At 38.8% G+C, this 2,355-nt stretch overlaps 1 protein-coding gene across 1 annotated transcript; it reads right to left on the bottom strand.

The window, feature by feature from the left end:
- Positions 1-1,139: 1,139 nt before the first annotated feature.
- Positions 1,140-2,352, bottom strand: LOC118732485 (esterase FE4-like; the record flags this gene model as incomplete). The annotated part of the gene is given in 4 exon segments (XM_036461612.1): positions 1,140-1,272; positions 1,354-1,671; positions 1,739-1,949; positions 2,053-2,352. Coding segments are annotated over 4 exon segments (962 nt in total), but the record flags the coding sequence as incomplete, so codon positions are not given.
- Between the last annotated feature and the right edge of the window lie 3 nt (positions 2,353-2,355).

Here is a 2,355-nt window from a genome sequence, read left to right as displayed (position 1 = left end):
CACTAACAACAACAAATCACACGCTAATTCCGTTACACTTTCGCAAGATGCATCTAATACACAGAAGCGTCTTCCATACATAGTACAAAGGAAAGTCGAAATCCCGAAAACTACTGAACGGATTTTGACGAGATTTTCTCTAGTATTGTATAAATAAAAGATCATACTTTTGGAAGTCTAAAAAAAATCGGAAGAAAGCAATTTTTATTACGGTGATATTTGCATCGAAAGTAGACTTTCTCGGAAATTTTGTTAAAAATTTTGCAAACTTGTCGAATATCAAATTGCTTATAGGGTTGAAAATGTTTTTAACGCAGATGAAAGCAAGCTTTAAAGCCTTAACTAATGCGATAAGAAATTTAAGATTAGCCAACAACATCCAAAGAACATTGCAATTAAGTGAGAGCCCTTTTATCAGGTATAAAAACCCGATATTTCCACTTTCTTCTCCTAAAAATTCATATAGGTAAAATTGTGGCAAATGGCCCACGGTGTTTTAGGCTGAAATATTTATTGGCAATCTTAAAATGCGCAAAATTAAACCTTGAAAATTTGAAGGGCACCTTTCTGGTTACCTTTTCCCATACCCAAGGAGCGGGCCCTTTCAAACCGGACGATGAAATCCAAGGTGTTTAGAGATTATTTTGACCCGCTTAGGAGCCAAAAACGAGGTAACACTTTACTGGGTACCAGGCCATTGTGGAATCGAATGAAATGAGGACGCCGACGAGTTGGCACAAGAATAACGAGTTGACGATAACTGTCTTTTCGGGACCTGTGCCAATCTGGGGTGTCAGTTGGTCCTCTTTGAGAGTCATAACTACTGAGTGGCTAGACTCTGAACGCAGTAAGTACCAAAGGTATTTTGAGCACACTGCAGACATTCCTCTGCGACTTGCATCTAACTCTGCTTTGTTGGATGCTTAGTTAACCCTCTATACATTTCGAGCTCTTTTCACTTCGAGAGTCTATTGGTAATGTTGAAGAAGCATTGTATGTTTATCGAGACCTATCTATGTTTATAGGGTGCAGCTGCACCTCAAGAAAATGACGATTGAGTTGGCTCGAAATTTCTTAGCACTTTAGATAATTTCAAACCTTTAAAAACTAAAATAATATCCTTCTTCAAAATATCTTACCCTTTTTTGGCGAACTCCGTCCACATACGAGTTAAATTTTCAATAATCTCATTTTCGGGATCACTTTTCGTGAAAAGAGGCGTCATAACAGGTACTCGTAACAAATATAGCAATTCGTCGTGATGTACCGCACCTTTCAATTATAAATTGTACAATTTTTTTTTGTTTTTGTGTGATGTTTTACTTTGAATGCAACTATTTATCAATAGCTTACCATAAACTTCACCATTATACTGGAAATGACTATAACGTCCTTTGTAGGTGAATAGGTACGTATAGACGGGCGTAGCCCGTGACACCAAATCCAGGAAACGATGATATTCAAAGTTAATGATGCCATCAGAATACAGCTTCCCAAATGAGTCCAAAGATTCGGGAAACGTCAAGGTAGAATTTCCTAGGTATTTTGAGCGCAACGTCTGAGTTATATGTTTCGAACGCGCCGTGTCACGTTCGTACATAAGTGTAATTGGTGCATATTTTTCGAAATCTTCATTCAACCATTTCCTTGTAGTCTCATTTTTCAGGATATCTAAAGGGCAACCATACTTTATAAAATTCGAAATCTTATATGTAGAGGATGTTATGGATGTTCTTACAATAGGCACCACCGACGAATTCATACTCCGTTATACCGATTATAAGTGGTACTTTGTAGAGCCTTTCGCTTTGTATGGTCTTGTATGGATCCTCCACCAAAAAGCGCTCTTGTCCAAAATCATCTTCGATCACTGGCATCCAATTTAAGACAGGATTCCAATTGAAATCAAACATTTGAGCTGAGCTGTTCACAAAGTCCAACATTGGTTTCTATATAAATATTAATACACAATAAGATCAAGCATCGAATGCTATGAAGAACTAATCACTGTCTAAGCGAAGTACAACACTAACGGCAATATTGTCGTCCTACCTTCTTCAGACACTTCACCAACTCGGCTGCTGGCTCTTGGGGACAGTTTAATAAATCTGCTTGTCTATCACTCAGTCTTTTCTGTCGTTTCTCGTATCCGAACTGTCCCAGCGGTGAAGCACTCATCATTATGCCGCGATGGAATAATCCTTTCGACATAGGCGACATCATATGCAGACCAATACTAAAGCTACCCGCACTGTAGCCAAGCAATGTCACTGAGCTCGGATCGCCACCGAAATCACTAATATGATCGCGCACCCAACGTAAAGCTTCAACCTGATCTTTCAATCCCGCATTTCC

This window comes from Rhagoletis pomonella, unplaced genomic scaffold (assembly GCF_013731165.1).
Source record: "Rhagoletis pomonella isolate Grant_MI unplaced genomic scaffold, Rhpom_1.0 Rhpom_scaffold_21026, whole genome shotgun sequence".
In the NCBI taxonomy this organism is placed as follows: Eukaryota; Metazoa; Arthropoda; class Insecta; order Diptera; family Tephritidae; genus Rhagoletis; species Rhagoletis pomonella.
The sequence above is the reverse complement of the archived record's forward strand: the minus strand, read 5'-3'. Positions and strand labels throughout refer to the sequence as shown.